This window comes from Cetorhinus maximus, chromosome 14 (assembly GCF_964194155.1).
Source record: "Cetorhinus maximus chromosome 14, sCetMax3.hap1.1, whole genome shotgun sequence".
NCBI lineage: Eukaryota > Metazoa > Chordata > Chondrichthyes > Lamniformes > Cetorhinidae > Cetorhinus > Cetorhinus maximus.
In genome coordinates, this window is record NC_135892.1 from 41,621,485 (window position 1) to 41,644,403 (window position 22,919).

The window sequence follows — 22,919 nt, forward strand, 5'->3', positions numbered from 1 at the left end:
TTTGTAACAAAAGCTAACATACCATTTGCTTTCCCAATTGTTTGCTGTACCTACATGTTAACTTCCCATCATTAATGTTCAAGGATACCCAGGTCCCTCTGAATGCATACATTTCCTAATCTTTCACTGATCAAAAAAATTTTTTTTTCAATTTTTCCAACCAAATTAGATAACTGCACACTTCAGCATATTGTACTTCATCTGTCATGTTGTTGCCCACACACCAAACTTGTCTACATCCCTCTGCAGCCTCTTTGTATCTTCCCCACAGTTTGGTTTCCCACCTAACTTTGTTTCCTCATCAAACTTGGCTACGTTACAGTCAGCCCCCTTCATCTAAGAAATTAACATAGATTGTAAACAACTCAGGCCTAAGTACTGATCCTTGTGAAACCTCAGCAGTTACAACCTATCCACCTGAAAATGTCCCAGTTATTCCTGCTCTTTGCTTCATGTCCATTAAGTAATCCTCAATCCATGTTAATATATTAATCCCAATCCCAATTTTGTGCAATAACTTCTTTTGTGGTGCTTTATCAAATGCTTTTTGAAAATCCAAATACATGTACTACATCTACTTGTTTTCCCTTATCCATCCTACCAGTCATATCCTCAAAAAATTCGAATAGATTTGTCAAACATGATTTCCCTTTCACAAAATCATGTTGACTCTGTTTAATTATATTATGATTTTCTAAATTCCCTGTTACCACACCTCTTGTAACAGATTCTAGCATTCTGCCTCCGACTGATTTTCAGCTAACTGGCCTATAGTTCCCCATTTTCTCTCCTCCTCCTTTCCTAAATAGTGGGATAATGTTTGCTACCTTGCAATCCTTCCAATAGTACCGAAGGAATTCTGGAAAATAAAAACCAATGCATTCACTACCTCTGCTGTCACCTCTTTTAAAATCCCAAGATTCAGGTCGTCAGGTCTTAGGGATTTGTTGCCACTTAGTCTCATTGTTTTGAAAACCATTCCACTAGGTTTTACTGAACAGATTCAGTGCAGAGCAGACACCTATTTTTCATGCTAGAAGTGGTTTGGGGTTCTAATCAAATGCAATTTGAGTACATTGAGATTACTGCGTGCTTAGGTCAGCACCTGACTCACTTAACAAAACTCTGCTGTTAAGGTAGGGCAAAGCAGCAGCCAAGCAGTAAAAAGAGAGTGAGTCCTAAATCTTATTTAAATAGTTTTACTGTCCCATTTCCACTGGGCGGAAGGAGTTAAAATTGCTCCAGTGGCTTATTCTATATATTCTCAGCACAGTAATGATTGTTATGTTGTGTATGTTATGATCAGATGAATCACTAATTAGTTGCATATTACGCTAAAAAGTGTCTGACTAGAAGATAAAATGTCGGCATATTGTGACAAGTTGTACTTCATACACACGCATACAAAGCACGTTCATAAGTTCAGTTTCTGCACGATTAAAATGATTGACACATTTTAATTCAACGTGCTGAGGCATAAAATGGAGACCATTCTGCATCAAACCAGACTTACCTTTTTTCCATCTAGATCCAAAACTTTCAAAGCCATCCGGCTATCCTGAAAAGTTACCAGCATCTGTCCATGATCAAACCTAACAGGAATATAGCAATACAATTATTGTACCGCCATGTCAAGCAGTCTTTAGCAAAACCAATGTGAGAAATGCAGCTCACATCAGGATCGATTCGATAATGTTGACGCTGAGAGATTGTTTCTGCTGATCGGGAATCTAAACCCTGAAAGGCAAGTCCCAGCACAAGGGGCCTATCATTTAGGACAGAGAAGAGGAAAAATTATTTCACTCAAAAGAGTTTTGAATCTTTGGAATTCTCTACCCAAGAGGGTTGTGGTTGCTCCATCGTTGAATACATTTAAGGCTAAGATAGACAGATTTTTGGTCTCTCAGGGAATCAAGGGATGTGGGAAGTTGGCGGGAGTTGAAGCATAAGATCAGCCATGATTATACTGAATAGTGGAGCAGGCTCAATGGGCTCTACTCCTGGTCCTATTTCTTGCATTCTTGTGAACAGGGTAGTCAGTCACAATACACAATAACACATCAATAACATTAATCTACTGCAGCAAATTCTTTTCAGTTTCCTAGAAGTTGTGTGTACAAGGTTTAGGTCAACAATGTCATTGGACTCTGTTGCTATTAACACAATGAAAGCAGATACTGAAGCAGCCCGTGTCCATATGCAGCAAGACCCTGACAACATTCAGGCTTGGGCTGATAAGTGGCAAGTAACATTTGCACCACACAGGTGCCAAGCAATGACGATTTCCAACAAAAGAGCATCTAACCATCTCCCCTGGACATTCAATGGCATTACCATCGCTGAATTCCCCCACTATCACCATGCCGGGGGTTAACATTGCCCAGAAACTGAACTGGGCCAGCCATATAAATACTGTGGTTACAAGAGCAGGTCAGAGGCTGGGAATTCTGCAGCGAGTAACTCAGCTCCTCAAAGGCTGTCCACCATTTATAAGGCACAAGTCAGGCATGTGATGGAATACTGTCCACTTGCTTGGATGAGTGCAGCTCCACAACACTTAAGGAGCTTGAACCCATCCAGGATAAATTGGCCTGGATGATTGGCACCCCATCCACCCCTTTAAACATTCGCTCCCTCCACCACCGACGCACAGTAGCAGCAGTATGTACCATCTACAAGATGCACTGCTGCAACTTACCAAGCCTCCTTCGACAGCACCTTCCAAACCCACAACCTCTTCCACCTAGAAAGAAGCACAAGGCCCCTCCAAGCCACAACCATCCTGACTTGGAAATATATCGCCGTTTCTTGGCTGTTGCTGGGTCAAAATCCTGGAACTCCCTTTCCAACAGCACTGTGGGTGTACCTACACCACATGGACTGCAGTGGTTCAAGAAGGTGGCTCACCACTACCTTCTCAAGGGCAATTAAGGATGGGCAATAAATGCTGGCCTCACCAGCTACGCCCATATCTCCTGAATGAATTTTTAAAAAGGCTCAAAATTCCAATACATGGCAACAGGAATTCATTAGCAACGCATAGGAACAAAGGAACATTTAGCTCCTCCAGTCTCTTCAGCCATTCAATGAGATCATGGCTGATTTGTGACCTAACTCTATATACTTGCCTTCGCCCCATATCTTTAATACCTTTTGGTTAACAAAAATCTAAAAATCTCAGATTTAAAATTAACAATTGATCTAGCATCAGTTGCCATTTGCAGAAGAGAGTTCCAAACTTCTACCACCCTTTTTGTGTAGAAGTGTTTATAAATTTCATTCCTGAAAGGTCAGGCTCTAGTTTTTAGATCATGTCCCCTAATCTTGCAGGAACATAGGAGCAGGGGTAGGCCATTTGGCCTGTTGAGTCTGCTCCGCCATTCAATGTGATCATGGTTGATCATCTACCTCAATGCCACTTTTGCGCACTCTCCTCATATTCCTTGATGTCATTGGTCTCCAGAAATCTGTCAAGAAATCAAGGTTTCTGTTTTGAACATGCTCAATGATTGAGCTTCCACAGCCCTTTGGGGTAGAGAATTCCAAAAATTCACCACCCTCGAGTGAAGAAATTTCTCCTCATCTCAGTCTTAAATGGCCTGCCCCTTATCCTTATACTCTCCAACCAATTGCAATAGTTTCTCTTCATTAACCCTGTTTCCCTTTATATCTTGAACACTTTGATCAAATCACTCTTTAACCTTAATTAAAGAAAGTACAACCCTAGTAAGTTTGTGGAATCTCTCCTCCTAATTTAACCCTCAGAGTCCAGGGATCTTTCTAGTAAATCTACACTGCATTCCTTCCAAGGCCCATATATTCTACTGAAGATGTGGTGCCGATAACTGCTCACAGAACTCCACGTGTGGTTTAACCGGGGCTTTGTATAGCTGATGCATGACTTTTATCCCCTTGTACTCTAGTCCTCTAGACGTAAAGGCTAGCATTCCATTCAGCCTTCTGATTACTTTCTGTCCCTGTTTGTGACTGTTTAATGTTCTATGTACCTGGACCCCTAAGTCTCTTTGTACCTCAACTGTTATTCACCATTTAAAAAGTACTCTGTTCTATCCTTTTCAGATCTAACTACATTAAGATCAATTTTCCACAGTTTTTCCCATTTACTTGATCTATCATTATGAATCTATCAACATGAAGGTAAATATAGAACCGTCAAAGTGAAATAGGTTACACAACATTATTAAACATGCTACAAGAGAGAAATACTATAGATGCTTGAAATTTTACAAAGATAGAACATTCTGGAAATATTCAGCAAGAATGGCAGCAGCTATGGGGACAGAAAGAAAGTTAACAGGCTGAATTTTCATCCTACGGACAGGCAGGAAGAGTTGGGAAATTCCACTGCTCGACCCACCTGCCTTGGGAGAAAGTGCCAGCAAAGACCGGATTTTCGTTGCGTGTGTGACAGGAATGGAGCCCGCTGCCCCCATAAAGAGTTCAGAGGGAGTCAAAGGGGCTGCCGATTGCAGAGGCAAGCTGTTTAAAAGGCCCACCTTCGTCCCAGTTGTGATAAATAATAGAAAAACAAAGAACAACCCTTTAGCCCTCACCTCTGGCACTCCCCATGCCCTAACCATGCCAACTCATGCTCGCCACCTACTCCCCCATGACTCCACATACCCTTTGTGCCAAGCTATCCCCCTCTACCCACCTCTAATGGACCCTCATATCCTCCATGCCAACCTATGGTGCTTCCATGCCATTCATCCACCACACACTCTGTACAGAACCAATGAGCCCTGTAGTAACAATGGGATGTGTGAAAAAGCTTTAAAAAAAGTCATTCATTCATAACTTTCTACTCCTTAAAAAATAACTTCTTTCATTACAGCTCTACAAAAAGTGTCAGTCATCCAGACCCCTTAGAGTATCAATAACTGAAACTGCAAACACTTGAAACCTCTTTAGCTTGTGTAAACAAACATTGTGCAATTGACAGAATAGGTCAGAGAAAAAGAGCCGTCAAGAGCCGTTTTCTGTGAGGCATAGCTGTTTCAATAGTCTAATGGATATCTAAGCTCTCAGCCAAGCCTCATTATACGTTCTTGGCTGAGCGTTTTAGTGGGTGCATGGGCATGGAAGTGCCATAGCTTGGCATGGAGGGTATGGGTAAGACCTTTTGAACTTATCTTTCAAAAAGGTTCCCTCATCAAGACTATGGTTCACAACAGCTCTTAAGGTGCTCTAAACCATTAGTCCTTTAAAGATGGCCCAACTCCACAAAAATTGCAGAGCGCTAGGACATGCCTATTCCTGTAATGGAGCCAGCCAGGTCGAATGTGCAGGCTGGGACTCACAACCCACACACTCCCTGAACCTGCAATGGTGAAAACTGGGGGTGCTGGGAATGTGTCAGGAATCCTGGAATTGGGTCCTGGCCACCAATTTTACATCTCCACAGAGTCGTCACGACTCCATGAAAACTCAGCCCAACATTTCAGGTCGATAATTCTCTATTCCATTCATTCTGAAGAAAGGTCATTGACTGGAAGGTTAACTCTGGGCTGGATTTTACCAGTCCTCTGGGAACAGTCTGGGAGATGGATGGCCCCATAAAGTAGTGAGGGAAGGTGCAGTCACTTTCCCACCGCCATGGCATTTTACCAGCAGTGGGGAAGTCGGAAGACAGCCCTCTGCTGCATGTGGAGACTGCCTGGTGAACCTTGAAGGCCTCCCTGTAGGATCAGAGCAAGGGGCGGGGGCTCTTTTTTGAGCACGGAGGAGGCCACCCACGAATGGCTGAAGTGGGGTTGCCCCCAGCTCATTATCGAGGACCCCAGCAGTGTCAATAAAATTCCAGCCTCTATTTCTCTCTCCATCAATGCTGCCAGACCTGCTGAATATTTCCAGCACTTTTTGTCTTTATTAAACATGCTGTTCACAATTGAATGAGGTATGCAATAAATAGAAAGATTCCTGTTTGTAATGGCACAACAATCAATAATGATCATTTTTGCCCAAGCTCTTCTCTAGGTTTCGATAAAAGATTAAGATAAAATTGAACCAACATTTTCACAGTTGTTTATGACTGGTAGCAACTTCTTACCTCACCAATAAAATAGTGCCATAACTCTGAAAGCAATTAATTATTTCATTGCTTAGGTCATCTGGAAATGCCTCCCTTTCTTCATTGGTTGGTCCTTTGAGACATATCGCCACAGTGGCATCCGATGGCCCCTGAGAGGATGTAATTTCTTGGAACACTTCCTCACGTGCAAAAATATCCACTTCCTGAATATTCACTTCGAAGATAGCTAACACAGGCCTGCATTTGAATTGTGAAGAGGGGAATAGTAAAAGTATGCGAAAAGAAAAATCAACATTAAAACGGGTCTGAATGCATTAACACTTAAGTAAACATCATCAAAGCTTTAACTGTAATATTACCATAGTTTAAAACGTTCCCTACAGTGCTTTAAAAATCACAGCCTCTTCACAGCCAGATTTAAATACTGAAAATAATTCACTGGCAGTTAATTCTGCTAAAAAGAGACACCCAACAAAGATGATTTGCAATGTGTCAGATCCAGAGCTGATATCAATGATGTCAATGCCACTATTCATACTTACCTGCACAGCGACAAGCCAAATTTCTAAGGTCAAAGGTGATAGACAAGTATAATGTGACTCGGTTGTACTGACCAGTAGAGTTTTCCAAAAGTTGGAACATCACTGCCTCAGTGATAGCACTCTCATAGCAACATCAGAAGATTGAAACATTTTTATACATCAGTATACCAGTGCTCACTGCATTCAAAAACCTAAAACTTGGATAAATTATAAATATCACAAATAATCTCGAGTCCTATATAAACATATGATCACTTAGAACTGGATTTTCACGGAGTCTTCCTGACTCCGTGAACCTTTTAAAATGATGGACAGGATTTGGATGCAGAAGTCCCACTCCCATTTCTGACAGGTCAAATGTTTGCCTGCAGAGGGGACGGGGCAGGGTGCGATTCACACAGGAGGGAAGCCTGACCTCAACAGGGCCATTTGCACTTAGTGTCAAGTCCAAACAGACCCAATATTAGCTGTTCCAAGGGTCTTAACCTACAGTATGGAATCATAAATTGATGGAATCAAGTGTTCTTGAACGGCAGATAAGGTCTATTTAAGTGTCACAATCTTAAGTTTTTTAAATCTCTGTTCTTTAAACATGAAAGAAAAAGCTTTAAGCTGTCAGTAAGATTTTTAAAAACGCTCTGCTGGGTTGCTTTAATTGGCAGGCCATCTGGTGTAGGTTAGCAAAAACATGACCATCTGGTTGTGCAATTTAAAGAATTATTTGCTGACATTCCTCCAAGGTCTATTATGATGTCATTATGAATGCTTGGCTGAGTCGCAAACCCTAAAATTATCTCTGCAGGTGTTGAGTTCATGGTTTGACAGTTTAAAGAGGCAACTAAAGGATTAGCAGTCTTTGATGTGGGGACTGAATAGACGTTTGTTTTTGTAAGAGATTAACTGCTTGAGGAGATTTAAAAGTTTTGAATGGGAGATTTTTCACCATGAAGTATGTATGAGTAAGAGCTTTATTAGATTATCAGAACTTTATGGCCAGAATTTTTAGCTCATCGGCATTCGCCTGACCCCAACAAGTGTAAAATGACACACGATGACATCGGGCAAGCGTCCCAACGTCATCGCACACTCACGCAATATTTCGGTCGGAGTTGGCAGTATGGCCGCTAATAATTAACAGGCCTAGTAAGGCCATTAAAGTCCCAATTAAATGTAATTTTTCACTGCCTGTCCAACCTTATAGTTGGTGGGCAGGCGAAAAAGCCAAGCGGCCTTTGCACGTTTTACAAAACCTCATCTACGGGCGGGATGAGGTTTCCAACAGCAACTACAAATAAAATAAAAATTTTAACATTTCATTAATAACATGTTCCTGCTCATGTGACTCTGTCACATGAGGGGGTATGTTTTTTTAACATTTTATTTTTCATTTCTTTATTTTTCATTTTCAGAACTCTTCATCTCCCTGAGAAATGAGCATTACGCCTTGATTATGATATTGTGTTGCACAAATTTGCAGGGTATACTGGTTTGATACCCAGTAATATCTTCACATCCAAATTACAAGACGACAGTAATAGATCAAGGTGTTAAAGTAGTCATGCAACTGTGTAGAAACAGTGATATTCTCAAAGATGCCTTTAAAATACTTTATAAACAGTATGGTATGGTAGTATAGTGTATATGTTACTTGACTAGTAATCCAAAGCTGCAGATTTGATTCACATTATATACCTGGATTCGATATACATGGAGAAAAAGTAAAAATCCCATGAAGCTGTTGAATTGTTGCAAAAACCCAACTGGTTCACTAATATCTTTTAACGAAGGAAATCTGTCGTTCTTACCCATTTTGGAGTGTACATGACTCTCGTCCCACACCGATATGGCTGACACTTAACTGCCCTCTGAAGGGACCCAGCAAGTCGCTCAGTAATATCAAATTGCTACGAGGAACAAACTCAGATGGAGCACTCGGCTCCAATCTCAGCATCAAATTGAACACCACAAAGGCACACCCAGCCCAGTAGATGGTAATCTGCATTGAGGTCCTTTTGCCCACGTTTGGCCTAAACATCACCTGGAAGAAGCACTAAGGGTAGCAAGGGCCGGGATATACCTTGGCTGGAGGTCTTCATTATCCATCCCCAACAGTAGCAAAGTTGTAATACTTCTGACTGAGATGATAGAGTCCTGAAGGACATCTCTGCCAGAATGGACTTGCAGCAGGTGGCAAAAGAACAAACACTAGGGAAAAAACCTACTTGACTTCATCCTTCCCAATCCACCTGTAACTGAGGTATCTGTCCATGAGGACTTCCTCCAATGAATCATGTGGCATTAACATTGTGTTAACTGGGATAGATCAAGAATAGGTCTAATAACTCTAAACTGGGCTTCCATGAGGCAGTCTTGGCCATTAGCAGCAGCATTGTATTGCATAACAACCTACAACCTCACGACCTGTTATATCATTCACTCCTCCACCGTCATGAAAAAAAGATGACAAACCCTGTAGAAGTGAATGACATGGCAAGAGCAGCATTAGGCATGAAAATGAAGTACCAAGCTGATAAAGTTACAATGGAGGGCTGCATGCATGCTGAACAACAAAATCACCATGCTATAGATAAAACTAAAGAATCTAACAAGTCAACATTTCAACTCAAAGGTCTGCAGTCCTGCCATATCCAGTCATGAATGGTGGTGGACAATTAAACAACTGACAGGATCCATGAAAATCCCCATTCTCAATGATGTTAGAGTTCATTGTTTCAGTGCAAAAGACAAGGCTGGAGCGCTCACAACTGTTTTCAGACAGAAATGCCAAGTGGGTGATCCTTCTCCTGAGATCCTCAGTATTGCAAATTCCAGTCTTCAGATGATTCGTTTCACTCCAGGTGATATCAAGAAATAACTGAATACACTGGATACAGCAAGAGACACTGATTCCAACAACATCCTGGCTGCAGTGCTGAAGACGCATGCTTCAGAACAAGCTGCATCTCTAGCCAAGCTGTTCCAGTACAGCCACAACACTGGAATCTACCCAACAAGTTGGGAAATTGCCCAGGAATGTCCAGGCCACAAAAAGCAAGACCAATTCTGCTTTGGTCAATTACCATCCTATCAACCTAATCTCCATCAACTGCAAAGTGAGGGAAGGAATCATCAACAATGCTATCAAACAGCACTTGCTCACTAACAATCTGCTCACCAATTCACAGTTTGGGTTCTGCCAGTACCACTCAGTTCCAGGCGTAATTGCAGATTTGATCCCAATATAACAAAAAAAAGCTGACGTCCAAAAGTAAGATGTACTTGACTGCCATGGACATTGCTACATGGGCAGCTATTTCATCAAAGATATTCCCTCCATCATAATGTCAGATGTGGGACTGATTGTTGATGATTGCACAGCAGTCAGTTGCATTTGGAATTCTTGCATCAGAGGAGATTCACCAGGATGTTGCCTGGGATGAAAGATTTAAGTTATGAAGAGAGGTTGGATAGACTTGGGTTGTTTTCGTTGGAGTAGAGAACACTGAGGGGCGACCTGATCGAGGTGTACAAGATTATGAGGGGCATGGACAGGGTGGAAAGGGAGCAGCTGTTCCCCTTAGTTGAAGGATCAGTCACAAGGGGGCATATGTTCAAGGTGAGGGGCAGGAGGTTTAAGGGGGGGTGTGAGGAAAAACTTTTTTACCCAGAGGGTGGTGACGGTCTGGAATGCACTGCCTAGGAGGGTGGTGGAGGTGGGTTGCCTCACATCCTTTAAAAAGTACCTGGATGAGCACTTGGCATGTCATAACATTCAAGGCTATGGGCCAAGTGCTGGTAAATGGGATTAGGTAGCTAGGTCAGGTGTTTCTCATGTGTCGGTGCAGACTCGATGGGCTGAAGAGCCTCTTCTGCACTGTGATTCTTCAGAAAATGAAGAATCCATGCCCACATGCAGAAAGACCTGGACAACATTCAGGCTTGGACTAAAAAGATGCAAGTAACATTGTGCCACCCAAGCAATAGCCATTTCCAACAAGAGAGAGTCCAACCACCTGCTTCTGATATCCAATGGCATTACCATCATCAAATTCCCTCTCCTACTCCTCCACCATCAACATCCACGGGTCACCATTCGCCAGAGTCTCAACTGAACCAGCCACAAGAGTAGGTCAGAAGCTAGGATTTCTGCAGTGAGTAACTCACCTCTTGACTCCCCACATCCAGTCTACCATAAACAAGGCAAAAATCAGGAATATGATGGAATACTCTCCATGTGCCTGAATGGGTGCAGCTACAACACTTTAAAAGCTCAACATCATCCAGGACAACGCAATTTGCTTGCTTGATCAGCATTCCATTTACCACCTTAAACACCCACTTGCTTCACCGCCAGCACACAGTGGTTGCTTATTCTGCCTACATAATGCAGTACAGCAACTTGCCCATGTTTCTAAGGTGGTGCCTGTCAAACCTGTTATCTCCACCACCTAAAAAGACAAGAGTAGCAGGTGCTGGGAACACCATCACCACTAAGTCCGAGATGATCCCAACATCGACATATATGTCACTCTTTCAACATTGCTAGGTCAAACCTGGAGCTTTCTACTGAACAGGAATTACTTACATGGACTCTAGTGATTCAAGAGGACAGCTCACCATCGCCATCTCAAGTCCAATTAGGAATGAGCAATAAATATTGGCCTTGCTAGCAATGCTTATATCCAAGGTATGAATAAAACAAAAGGACTTCAATTAGTAGAGAGGTCAATAATTGGGGGCATAGATTTAAAGTAATTGGCAGGAGTTGAAGGGAAATCTTTTCACACAGAGGATGGTGTAGTCTGGAGCTCACAGCCTGAAAGAGTGGTAGAGGCAGAAATCCTCATCACATTTAAAAAAAACACTTGGACATGCACATGAGGTGTCATAGCCTATTGACCAAGAGCTGGAAAGTGAGACTAGGCTGGGTAGATCTTTTTTCAGCGGCGTGGATACGATAGGCCAAATGGCTTCCTTCTGTTCTGTAGATTTTCCATGTTTTTATGTTTTTCATATTTCTGTTTCCTATGGGTTGGCTCATGGATCATCTGAGCATACTTGTGATAGAAACAGAAAATGCTAGAAACAATTAGCAGGTCAGGCCGCATCTGTGGAAAGAGGAAGGTAGGGCTAACTTTTGAGGTCAGTGACCCTTTATGATGTTTCATGCTTAATCAGGCTTGTTAAGCTAAGTGAACACCCTATAGGAAAAAGATGACTCAGAGCAATTGTATGTCCATGTAGAACTCCTGAAATCATAATAGGTCACCCGATCTCTAACATCCTTCTTATATTGTTGTTCTCCCTTAAAGTCTCATTCTGTCCCTAATACATACTAATTTTCTCACACTTTATCTGTATCTCTCCCTCCCTCAGTCTGGCAATCAGGCTCTTTCTATCTATGGCTCATATGCAAACTAGTCCACCAGTTGAAAAGAAATTGTAAAAAAATTACATATTTAACTTGTAATACTGTGATTGAAAAAAGGGAAGAATTAATTTCTTCCAAAAAAGCTAAGGGAGAAATTTTCCATGGAGAAAAATATTTAAATTAGCTCATTACTTGTCTTTTTGAGTATAAATAGCAAGATAAAAATGCATGACAAGAAATAAATGTTACATTTACACTATAAGCGAGAATTTGCATATCTAATAGTAGAACTGTGGTATTATTGTGTGTCAGAGGATCTAGTAGAGCTACACCACCACCTTAAGACTGCTGCTTGCAACTACACTGCCACCGGGCTCTGTTTTTCAATGGAATTGCCATTATAACTGGCATTTGAAACACTAAGATTTAGACAAAAGAGCATGACCAAAAACGTGATAACAGAAAGTGAGGTTTGTGGACAGGAAATGAGTGCATACAAAGATTTTTAATATATTAATATAATAAAATAAAACAATACATATTACAAAAGTAGAGAGATCATGTTGGAGTTGTATAGAACCTTGGTGAGGCCACAGCTGGAGTAGTGTGTGTAGTTCTGGTTGCCACATTATAGGTAGGATGTGATTGCACTGGAAAGGATGCAGAGGAGATTCACCAGGATGTTGCCTGGGATGAAACATTTAAGTTTTGAAGAGAGGTTGGATAGACTTGGGTTGTTTTCATTGGAGCAGAGAAGACTGAGGGGCGACCTGATTGAGGTGTACAAGATTATGAGGGGCATGGACAGGGTGGACAGGGAGCAACTGTTCCTCTTCGTTTAAGGGTCAGTCACAAGGGGACATAAGTTCAAGGTGAGGGGCAGGAGATTTAGGGGGGATGTGAGGAAAAACTTTTTTACCCAGAGGGTGGTGATGGTCTGGAATGCATTGCCTGGGAGGGTGGTGTAGGCCGGTTGCCTCACATCCTTTAAAAAGTACCTGGATGAGCACTTGGCACATCATAACATTCAAGGCTATGGGCCAAGTGCTGGTAAATGGGATTAGGTAGGTAGGTCAGGTGTTTCTCACGTGTCGGTGCAGACTCGATGGGCCGAAGGGCCTCTTCTGTACTGTGTGATTCTGTGATAGGATATAGCATTTTACTACATATGTTGGTAACATCTTGAAGCAGACAATCAATAATGCACCATCCTTTAACATGCTAATAGGTTTGGACACCTTTTATTCTTTCAATATTCAGTAGAATCCCCACTTGACTATGATACTTAGCCAACCAGATCTACCCCCATGCATGGGCACTGAAGAAAGCCAAAGATGAACAGTAATATCTTAATTTATACCAACTTCTCATGCTTCTCTGAATAATGAAAACACATTAACTGCAAGGACTACTTGCAATAGGTTCATTTTTGTGCATAAAATATTTTCCACGATACAAATCTGCTAATTGCAAACTCAACTATCTTGACATCCATAGTAAAACAGGGTCATAATCACACACCTATGATCAGAGGCATTCAACTCTGCTCTCCCATAATACAGCAGATCACCTGGAGTCCACATGTTCTTGACCTTTGTCTCTGCTTCATATTCAGACCCATTTAAATCTATACCTGAAATGCAGTAAATTGAAAATATTGAACAAACATTGTAGATCATTCATCACTTAAAAATCAAAGTTAACTTATTGCCATGATTAAATTAACAGCATTATTCATTTAATGGGAAATAATTATTCTGTTTCGTTTTAGGAATTTTTTACGCTTGTGGCTACATCTGAGGGAGGCAACATTGCACATAGACATAATAAATACAATAACTATCATTGGAGAAAAAGTACTAGGGAAACTAATGGGGCTAAAGCCGACAAGTCCCCTGGGCCTGATGGATTGCATCCTGGGATATTAAAGGAAGTAGCTACAGAGATAGTGGATGTACTGGTAGTTATCTTCCAGGAATCCTTAGATTCTGGGAAAGCCCCAGAGGATTGGAAAACTGCCAATATAATGCCCTTATTCAAAAAGGGAGGGAGACAAAAAACAGGTAACTATAGACCAATTAGCTTAACATCCACCTTTACGACAATGTTAGAGTATTATAAAGAATGTAATAGCAGAGCATTTTGAAATGCATAATAAAATAGAGCAGAGTCAGCATGGCTTCATGAACGGGAAATCATGCCTGGCAAATTTATTAGAATTTTTTGAGGGGGAAAAAGCAGGATAGATAAAGGGGAACCAGTAGATGTAATATATTTGGATTTCCAAAAGGTATTCGATAAGGTACCACACATAAGGCTACTTAATAAGATAATAGCCCATGGTGTTGGGGGGCAGTATATTAGCATGGATACAGGATTGGTTAACTAATAGAAGAGATAGTTGGGATAATGGGGGCATTTTCAGGATGGCAACCTGTAATTAGTGGAGTGCCATAGGGATCAGTGTTGGGGCCACAATTATTTACAACATATGTTAATGACTTGGATGAGGGAAATGAATGTACTATCGCGAAGTTTGCGGATGACACAAAAATAGATGGGAAGGCAAGCAGTGAGGATGACACAAAGAGTCTACAGAGGGATATAGGCAATATAGATATGTGAGTGAGCAAAAACTTGGCAGATGGAATATAATGCGGTGTGAGGTTATGCACTTTGGCAGGAAGAATGCAGGAGCTGAATATTATTTAAATAGAGAAAGACTAAAGAAAGCTGCAGCAAAGAGGGATTTGGGGATTGGGGTCCACGTGCATGAATCACAAAAAGCTAGCATAGAAGTTCAGCAGGTAATAGGGAAGGCAAATGGAATGTTGGCCTTTATTTCAAAGGGAATGGAGTATAAAAATAGGGAAGTCTTGCGAAAACTATACAAGGCCACACCTAAAATACTGTGAACTGTTTTGGCCCCCTTATCTAAGGAAAGATATATTGGCATTGGAGGCAGTCCAGAGAAGGTTCACTAGGTTGATCCCAGGGATGGATGGATTTTCTTATGAGGAGTGGTTGAGTAGGTTGGGCCTGTACTCATTGGAGTTTATAAAATTGAGAAGTGACCTTATTGAAACTTAAAAGCTTCTTAGGGGGCTTGACAGGGTAGATGTTGAGAGGTTGTTTCCCCATGTGGGAGAGTCTAGGACCAGAGGGCATAATCTCAGAGTAAGGGGTCGCCCATTTAAGACAAAGATGAGGAGGAATTTCTTCTCTCGGAGGGTAGTGAATCTGTGGAGTTCTTTATCACAGAGGGCTGTAGAGGCTGGGTCGTTAAGTATATTCAAGTCTGAGATAGACAGATTTTTAATCAGTAAGGGAATCAAGGGTTATGGAGAAAAGGCAGGAAAATGGAGTTAAGGATTATCAGATCAGCCATGATCTCATTGAATGGCGGAGCAGGCTCGATGGGCCAAATGTCCTACTTCTGCTCCTATGTCTTATGGTCTTATATATACGAGGTATTATCAGTTTGCTTAAAAACCTCAAAGGAATTAACAAGAGCACGGTTTAATACCCAAGGAGTTAAAAGGAGGAAATCTGAAACAGAATCAGTTCTTCCAAGACCTGCTAGATAAAATGGCATGCAAAAACAAAGCATGTTAACTCAGTTGGATAGAAAACTGTATTCAACTCCACATGCAGCAACACCTGATTCACAAGCAGCATTCATACTATTTGAGAAGATGGAAGATGAGTGGAGAGGAGGGCGGGAACTTGGGCTAAAAGGAAAAATATAATTGCTACCAATCAAAGCCAAGTTGCCAACCAATCAGCACATTTTTTTCTCATGCGATATAAATTGTTGTTTCCTTTGAAATTTGGCATTCTTGCATCTGTCCTGATGAATGCAGGGTGAAATGCTTCAATAGCATGTCTCTTTTTTTAGCAATACTCAAGTTCTGTACTACCAAGCGAGTAATTGCTCATCCAGTAAGTGTGTGTTAAATTAAGCACTAGTATTTACATAATCCAATTAAATCTGCTCTATATTTACCTAAACAGTCAGCCATAAGAACAAATATATACACCTTTTAAAAAGGTTTATATATGGATAAATTGGCTCTATCCTCTGGTGGAAGTAACTGTCTTGTGGCCTGAACACTCTGCCAAGATAAATGTTGCGCCTATTATAAGTGTTATTTCTTTGCAATGTAGACAATACATAACTTTAGCTACTGCTGGATTAAAGTTTGACTTTTGTTATGATCATACCCAATGTATCACAGGGTGATTTTTTTCTCCACAACAGCACTCGATCAGTCCAAGCAGGAGTTCTGCATTTGTCACTGCTGTCATAAATAGCTGTTCCCACATCATATTTGTATGTTGGTGCAAAGTTGATGGTGCCTTCAAAGAAATCTTTAAAAATCTAAATGAAAAAATAAATTTTATTTAAAATTAAAATAGCATTAATAAATCAAACTTTAAAAAATAATTCTTCTTGAAGTGTACAAGAAAGCTCTTTGAGCCAAACTGTGTCAGGAAAGCTGACTGCTGCTATCTTTGAAACTCAGCAGTTTAACGGTATTGCATACATTTCTCATTGAATGTAAAGTTCGTACTGAGAATTGCACAACATTAAGGTTTACATATCAGCTGGCTAGTTACAAAACTGGTAATAATCTGGAAACCACTGATGCACTTCAAGGCATATGTTGCAGCAAAAAAGGATAGATTGAGTAATTTCTAAACGGTGCAAAGCTAGAGGAACAAATAGTCAAAAAGCTAATGGAATGTTAGCCTTTATAATGAGAGGGCTGCAATACAACGGGCAAGGCACTTCCCTCAGTCATACAAAGCCCTGGTTAAATCAGATCCAGAGCATGGGTACAATTCTGAGCACTGCACCTTAAAGTCTATATTGCCCTTGGGAGGATTACCGCACTGATTCACCAGGATGATATCAGGGTTTCATGGGTTATATTATGAGGAAAGATTACATTAGATTTATATTTCCTGGAATATGGAGAGTTTAGGGTGATTTGTTTGGCATTGTTAGGCTATTGAAAGGGTAGATGGAAATGTTTTCTGCTAGCGAGGGAGTCTAGGATAAGGTGACGTAACCTCAAAAAATCAGAGCCAGGTCACTCAGTGAAGAACTTGGAAAATACTTTTTCACACAAAAGGGTGTTGGAAGCATGGATCGCACTCCCCAAAAGGCAGTAGATACAAACTCAATTAATAATATTGAACTTGAGATTGTTAGTTTTTTACTAGCGCAAGATATAAAAAGATATAGATCCAAGGTGGGTGGATAGAGTTAAGATAATCATGATCTCACTGAATACTGGAACATACTCAAGCAGCTGAATGATCTTCTCCTAATCCTATGGTCAGGATTTTACAAGGCGGCAGTGTAAGCTCAAACTCACCAGCCAGAAAATCAGGGGCAACTCTGCCTCGACCAGTCATGGAAGCTGCAACTGCATTTTACATTCATTAGGTAGTTAACTGCCTGCAGTAGGGGCTTCTGTCCCTTTAAGGGAAAAGGTCCCACCCCTAAGAGCTGCTGGCCAATTGAAAGGCCAGCAGCTCTTCAGTCCTGGTAGCACCACTGGTAGCAGTGGCCACTGCTGGGTCTGCAGCTGGCCAGGACCAACCACATAGAGGGTACCTCAACGGAGCTAAGTTGGATCAGGCTCACTCAGGCCAATCAGGCAGTCCCTGGCGGAGGTGGGGAGGGTGGGGGGGGTGGGGAGTGGGTCATTCATCAGGGTGGGGGGAGGTGATTTTCCGGTGGGAGGGACCTTTGCCACCGGGGTACCCTCTGTGGAGCACAGGGTACCCAATCAGGAGGGCTTATCCTCAAGCCTGCAAGGAGGTAGCCAGGGTTACATGGCAGTCTCATCACTTGGCAAAGCAATGGTGGGAAGAGCTCCTTAAGTAGCCCTTAGTTGGCCACTTAAGGCTCTCAATCGGTCTAAGTGCAGTAGGACCATCCGCCCGCCACCTTCCCCACCGCTGGTAAAATGTCTCGGCAGCAAGAAAGTGATGGATGTGATATCCCCCCACCCACCCAACCGATTCTATGGGCGCCCCACAACTTACTACCCCCTTCCCTCCCCCACCCCTTCCTGCTCAACAGGACCCTGCAAAATCCTGGCCTATGTTGCTTTTTTGAGTGGCCCTTAGTCAGCTGCACATAAATGTATAAGGCAGGTCACAGGTGGGTTGCTTGGCAGGACGTTAATTCATACCAACTTCCTCTCTGACAACAATAGCCAGAATGAGCTGGTAGCTGGATTCACATCCTGGCTGACTTCCCGTAGGTACAGGGTGTCATCAATTGTACAGGTAGTAATCTGAGGACTACCAGGTTAATGGGAGGTTTTATTAACATTCCATCAATGAACAGCTGCTGTGCAACTACAAGAAGAGGTTCATGCAGGAGTGTGGCAGATTCCCTGGGAGCTGTTACAATGCTGCAGCCAGCCATTACAAGGCTACTTAAAACAGGAAGCAGAATTAAATACTGGCTCATGGGTGACAGGGATATTCCCTGAAACCTGACTTATGAACATTTGTGAAGAGCCACACAAATGAGGTCAAGAATGTTACAATGAGAGCCACATCACCATTGGGTGAGCAAGCAAGCCATCAGCATATTGAAAATGCATTTCAGATGCCTAGCTAGGTCTCAAGGGGCTTTTGAGTTCTCACCAGCAAGCATCTCGTAATCATAGTGGAAAGCTGCATCCTGCATGACATTACACGATTAGAGGTGCAGGATGACAAAGATGCTCATCACCCATCTTCTGATGGTAAGAACACTGAAGAGGAAGGGGAGGAGGACATTGAGCACAATCAAGACATGGCACTCATGCCTGACTAGACCAGCTATGTATATTGCTGCCCAGGGTGTCCTAATAGCTTGAAGGTTCAACTAATGGCTTGTACAATAAAAGATTCAAAAAGGAATCCTCCGGCTGGCTCCCACCACCATCACCATCGCTAGCTCCAAGCATTGCACAAACCACTCCCTTGGCTATTCCTACGCCCATTGCACATCTGTCTCATGAGTCCCATCATATGTTCACATTCATCATGAAGCAAGCAAAAGGACAAGTTGGCACTCAGGATGAAATAATGGGAAAGGTATGAAGTTGGTTAGGTCCATTAAGCTGCTTCTACACTGAATCCATGATCAGGGTACAATGCTTTTGCTTGGCCACCTTTAATCATGCCTCTCGGTTATAGCAATAGATTTCTTCCTCTCATTGCTCATGACTGCACCAGGCAGTAATTCAAGGGAAACATCACTAAATTGGGATTGTTGGCCTTCCTCTTTGAGAATTCATGTTAAATACCTCCTGGCTCCTCCAAACTCCATTTTTGTATTGCCCCTGTAAATAATCAACTTGACATCGTGTCCTGTGGGCATGCATCACTACACAGCTTGCAGATGCAAAACCCAGAAGGAAATATCTAATCAATCATTCAAGATGAAATCAAATCCAACCTGTTAAGTTTTCTTCTGGGTTTGGCCAAGGCCCCTCCCCATTTAGAACATAAGAACATAAGATCTAGGAGCAGGAGTAGGCAATTCAGCCACTCGAGCCTGCCCCGCCATTCAACACGAACATGGTTGATCTCATTTCGGCCTCAACACCAATTTCCCGCCCTCTCCCCATAACCTTTCAACCCATTACTAATTAAAAATCTGTCTCTCTCCTACTTAAATTTATTCAGCGTCCCAGCATCCACTGCACTCTGACTAGTGAATTCCACAGATTCACGACCCTTTGAGAAAAGTAATTCCTCCTCATCTCTGATTTAAATCTACCACCCCTTAGCCTAAAACTATGGCCTCTCATTCTAGAATGCTCCTCAAGGGGGAACATCCGCTCCACATCTACTTTGTCGTTTCCCTTTAGCATCTTATATAGCTCAATTAGATCTCCTCTCATCCTTCTAAACTCTAGCGAGTAAAGGCCTAAACTGCTCAATCTCTCCTCAAAAGACAAGCCCCACATCTCTGGAATCAATCTAGTGAACCTCTGAACCGCCTCCAGTGCAACTACATCCTTCCTCAAGTAAGAGGACCAAAACTGTGCACAGTACTCCAGGTGCAATCTCACCAATGCCTTGTATAGTTGCAACAACACTTCCCTATTTTTATACTCTATTCCTTTAGCAATAAATGCCAAATTTCCATTTGCCTTCCTTATTACCTGCTGTACCTACATACTAGCTTTCAGCGATTCATGCATGAGGACACCCAGATCCCTCTGCACTGAAGCATTCTGAAGTTTCTTTCCATTTAAATAAGTTGCCTTTTTATTCTTCCGACCAAAATGAATAACCTCACACTTATCCATGTTAAACTCCATCTGCCAAATTTTGGCCCATTCACCTAACCTGTCCATATCCATTTGTAAATTTCTTATTTCTTCATTGCATTTACTGATCCGGAACTGCTTTTTGCATTAGTATGTAAATATTGGCCCAGATCTTCCAGTCTCCAGGTAGCCATACCCTGGAGGATGCGCTGGGGGACTCCTCAGACATCCTAATGCAAGCGCTCCCTGGGAATTGCCCAGAAAGTTTCAACTTCCATTGGGCAATTACCCTGCATCTGGAACCCTCTGAAACTCTGAGTTAAAACCGGAAACTTTGAATAGTTCTGACATACCAGAACAGTTACACAGGAAAAGTAATAAGGATTAAAAAATCAGTTCCAACTCCTGGGTGACTATACTACTGATCCTGTTACTACCCACCCTCCCGAACACCCGACTAGCACCCCCATCCCCAACTACCCCCACCCAACTACCTCCCAACCCCACCGTCTACCCTTGACCACCTGACTACAACCAACTATCCCCCCTGCCCCTGACCTCCCACCCAACAACCCCCCAACTCCAAACCCCCAACAATGCCCAAAGCCCTGACTACCCATCCCAACCACCCTCCTAAACCCCCCACCCACCCAACCCCCTCACCCATTTACCTGCCACCCTACCCACCCACTTGCCACTATATGCCCTCACCCACTTACCATATACACTTACCTTCTCTCCGTAGCTTCTCAAAGTGGCTTTAGGACATTTAAATTTGCCAAAATACAGCAGACAGTGCTGTAACAAGGGACATGACTTGGCTTCCCTTGATGCTCCTGCACTACGAGGAAAGGACGTGCAGAACAGGTATGCTCCACATTTCTCAGAAGGCCCAGTTCGTAGGTCCGGGTGAAAAATCTGGAGCTCCAGTGTAGGGTAGATAAATAGGAGCGGACTGGCAATTCAGCAGTGACTGCCACTCCTCAGAAGACCCGGCCCATCATTCATAATAGAGGCCTTAATCAACAAATATATACCAGTGGAAATATTAGGCTTGAATTCAAGAAGCCAAATACTCACTGGAACAAGATGATGAAAACACTGAAAAGAACCCGTAATTATGTGCTCAAACCCATGACACCAGATTTGGATATTGAGGCGGATTCTCTTTTTTGTATATAATTAAAGAAAATATCTTTCACTAAATTATTATAAATCAATGGAGAATAATATATCCAGTTGTTTACAAATCACTTAAGCCTTGTTCTCATAATTATGTCATTATGCAGATTTCTCCAGTGCATAAGGTCCTTCTAAATAAAACTGCTAGCTGTCCTTTCAATCTTAATTTCACATACAAATCCTGACATATTCTTCACCAGAACATCGTATTCCTTTCATTTTACTTCAGAAGTGCTTTTATAGGTTTATCCAATATTCTTTATGAAACTGTGACTGTTACAATAGGATAAAAGTCCTGCACTATGACAACAAATCCATTTTTCTTCCTTCTCATTGTTCTGTGCACTCACTTTATTATCAGTTTTCTGTTGTTGTAGCTGGTCATAGGCCTGAAGAGCTTTCCAGTCCTGCCTCTTAATGTGATTGAGGACGTCCTCATATGGAAGATCAATGCGGAAGTTTGAATCACCACACCAGAACACATAGTCATGGGAGAAAACATTCCTTCCCTATCACAAGAAATCAAAATCAAATATTATGCAACCAAATTGAAGAAATAGGATAGAGTTTTAAATCAATTATGAGAGTAATAGGATGCCTCTGAAGTGAAAAAAATAGAGAAGCAGGGAATTAACATATCTTTGCATGTCTCCAGTAAAGATGAGATTCGACACCAGCCACAAATTAGTAACATCTCTGGACTCCTCCCTTTTGGCATATTCTTATGGTGAGGCCCAATAAGTACAAGCTTCATCAGAGTTCCTGTCTTATAGAATATGATAAGATAATTCAGCTCAATGTGCTTCTGAGAGGTCTTTGAAAGACTTGGCCCTTTCCCAATAGCCATGCAATTTATTCCTCTTCAAGTATTTGTGTAATTCCCCTCTGAAAGTTATCATTGAATCAATTTTCACCACCCTTTCAGGCAGTGCATTCCGGATCACAATTCACTGGGGGAAAAAAACACACTTGCCTCTGGCTCTTTTGTCAATTACAGTACTCTACCCTGCTTATCAACTCTCTGCCACTGAAAACACGTTCTCCTATTTACTCTTTCCAAGCCCTTCAAGATGTTGAATACCACCATTAAATCTCTGCTGTAATTGTTGGCATCATGTGTGGGTAGGAGCCTCAATACCATCCTGTGCCCACACCCTCACCCCACAATGCAATTGCACATGCACACCTCATGTTGCACCCAGGTGCAACTAGCCAGATACTATCAGTTTGTTACTCGCTTGAAGAAAAGCAGGAGACAGGGTTGGGGGCACAGAAACATGACAGGAAATCAGAATGGAGGGGGACAACAGGAGATTGGGGAGGACAGGGAAAGAGGACTGGGTTTCTGGAAAAACAGAGCAGTAGTGAGGATGGGAGCTTGGGAAGACCGAGAGGGCGGGGCCCGGGGAGGCAGAGAGGACTGGGGCTCATAGAGATGAGAAGGAAAGGAGCTTGGAGCTGGGGGAGGACTGGAGTTTGAG

At 42.1% G+C, this 22,919-nt stretch overlaps 1 protein-coding gene across 1 annotated transcript in view; it reads right to left on the reverse strand.

Moving 5' to 3' along the window:
* The window catches only part of LOC144689615 (synaptojanin-2-like), a 283,459-nt gene that overhangs the window by 66,081 nt on the left and 194,459 nt on the right, over positions 1–22,919 (reverse strand). Inside the window, 5 exon segments of the mRNA XM_078556842.1 lie at positions 1,514–1,592; positions 6,071–6,289; positions 13,487–13,598; positions 16,190–16,346; positions 21,789–21,947. Of these exon segments, the coding sequence (XP_078412968.1) occupies positions 1,514–1,592; positions 6,071–6,289; positions 13,487–13,598; positions 16,190–16,346; positions 21,789–21,947 (726 nt within the window).